The sequence below is a fragment of the Buceros rhinoceros genome, unplaced genomic scaffold (genome assembly GCF_000710305.1).
Source record: "Buceros rhinoceros silvestris isolate BGI_N320 unplaced genomic scaffold, ASM71030v1 scaffold41606, whole genome shotgun sequence".
In the NCBI taxonomy this organism is placed as follows: domain Eukaryota; kingdom Metazoa; phylum Chordata; class Aves; order Bucerotiformes; family Bucerotidae; genus Buceros; species Buceros rhinoceros.
Window position 1 is genome coordinate 13,312 of NW_010418914.1, and position 1,927 is coordinate 15,238.

The following is a 1,927-nucleotide window of genomic DNA, read 5'->3' on the forward strand; positions in this document are numbered from 1 at the left end:
CTCTTTCCAGAAGGGATAAGTCTGGATAGGACAGGACCAGGATCAAGTCAACCCGGGTTCACTTAAGCTGATTAACTTAACCCCTGTTCCAAAGGGGCTCCAGGCTTATGCTGGAAACACACTCCGGGAATTCAGACTGCCAAGGCAGATCACCCAGGGAATCACTTACAACTGCTTTCCAGGATTGAGAGATCCCAGATCAAGCTCCCGATCGAACTCTGTGCGGAGGTCGTCCAAAGCACCGTCATCTCCAAAGGCCCCCCACTCCGTGTTAACGCACATCCTGCCCTCATCGCCTTCCACCAGATCAATGTGCCTCATCTCCTCCATGTAGCACGCGTTGGTGCCAGTCCCTGTGTGTGTTGGAGACAGTGCAGATAAATTACCTGTTTGTTCCAAGTTTGCTTTTCGTTTGGTTTAAGTCCGCATCTTTAGGAATAAGTCAGTATATTGTCTTTGGAAGAAAATATAAACACATAACCCTATGATACAGGATGCAAGTATTAAGCCACTTGCACTTGTTAAATAATCATTTCACAGTGAGTGAGAAAATTTTGGAAATTAATCTAAGGCTTGACTTGCTTAAAACTATTTTTTCTTTTTCAAATGTACTTCTGTGTGCCTTAAAAAAGCCACCACAGTGCACGAAGTGGTGACACTACAGAAAATGTAGCTAACTACCAGACGTGAGAGGAATTCAGCTTTCTCTGGACAGACAGACAGCAATTTTCTATACGGTCAGCAAAAAGGTTTAGTATGCTGGTCACAAATGAACCCAGACAAAATGGGGACTGTGGTATTTGATGGCAATGTGATCAGCATAAAACCAGCTGCTTTACAGGAGGCAGCCAGGCTTGAAAATCTGACCATTGTTTTTTCCATTTTCTTCCTGCTCTTTCCTGTACTGGGACACTCCCTTCCACTCCAGATTTGTTAGGAGTAAACAAATGAGGGGAAAAAAAACCCTACTTAGTGAACAAAAAAAATTACCAATTATGAGCCCAACTTCACAGCGCGGGTCATCATATCCGCAAGTCATCATGGTTCCCACAGTGTCATTGACCAGTGCCAAAACATCAACGTCTATGTCCTAATAGCATAAAGATGGGTGATTAACAGAAAAAAGCGTGTTACAGCAACAGCATTCAGACATGGTCCCTGGGCTGCACTTTGGAAGCCTGGTTCAGGAAAAATCTTCCTTCCGGAAAGATACACTGCTTCCTTTTTTAACGCTATCCCCACAACCCTGTAAAGTAACAAACGTCTTCGAATTCTCAAGTGCTTGGCCTGCTGGGATCTTTGCTTGCCAGAATTGTTTTTCCCCAGTCCAACCTCATTTGCTAGAGAAGCAATGCGTTATTGGTTGGAATTTTGTGATATGCTAGCACCCAGGCCTCTGTCCTTATGGGCTGCATAACAGGATTATGACCTATGGCTTGAGCAGATCCCACCAAATGGGACAGAAAACATACCTACATAAATGCAGCTATTCGACACAAGGCCACGCACCAATACCACGCTCAAGTAAAAAGGCCTTCCATCAAAGATGTGCAGTTTTCCTTTCACACTGAGGTAACTTGATAAAGTAAAATCAACATCATCAAAGGATTCTTGTAACTCAGATGTCAACACTAACAGGGGCTTCCTGGACTTCACCCAGGAAGTCGTGGATCTTTTGTTCCTGCTAACTACAGAAAGATTGATGGAGAGAAGGAAGTGACCTAGCATCAATGCTGGATTTTTACTATGTGAGAAAACAGAAGAATTTCCTCCTTACTACAAAGATGTCATGGTATGGAAAGATGCTTTGTATTTCTTAGACGGTGTTACCAACAGCACCGAACATGAAGAACAAGGCTTTCCAAAATATTAAAACATAATGTTATTCAAAGGTACGCACTGGTTCAAGGGCAGGTTTAACCCCGTC

The 1,927-nt window shown here is 43.4% G+C and overlaps 1 protein-coding gene across 1 annotated transcript in view; it reads right to left on the reverse strand.

Annotated features, from left to right (window-relative positions):
• Window positions 1-1,927, reverse strand: part of HKDC1 (hexokinase domain containing 1) — a 20,359-nt gene that overhangs the window by 10,001 nt on the left and 8,431 nt on the right. The window contains exons 6-7 of the mRNA XM_010138700.1: window positions 991-1,090; window positions 170-353 (exon numbers count right to left, since the gene is read on the reverse strand). Of these exons, the coding sequence (XP_010137002.1) occupies window positions 170-353; window positions 991-1,090 (284 nt within the window). The remainder of the gene's footprint in view (window positions 1-169; window positions 354-990; window positions 1,091-1,927) is intronic.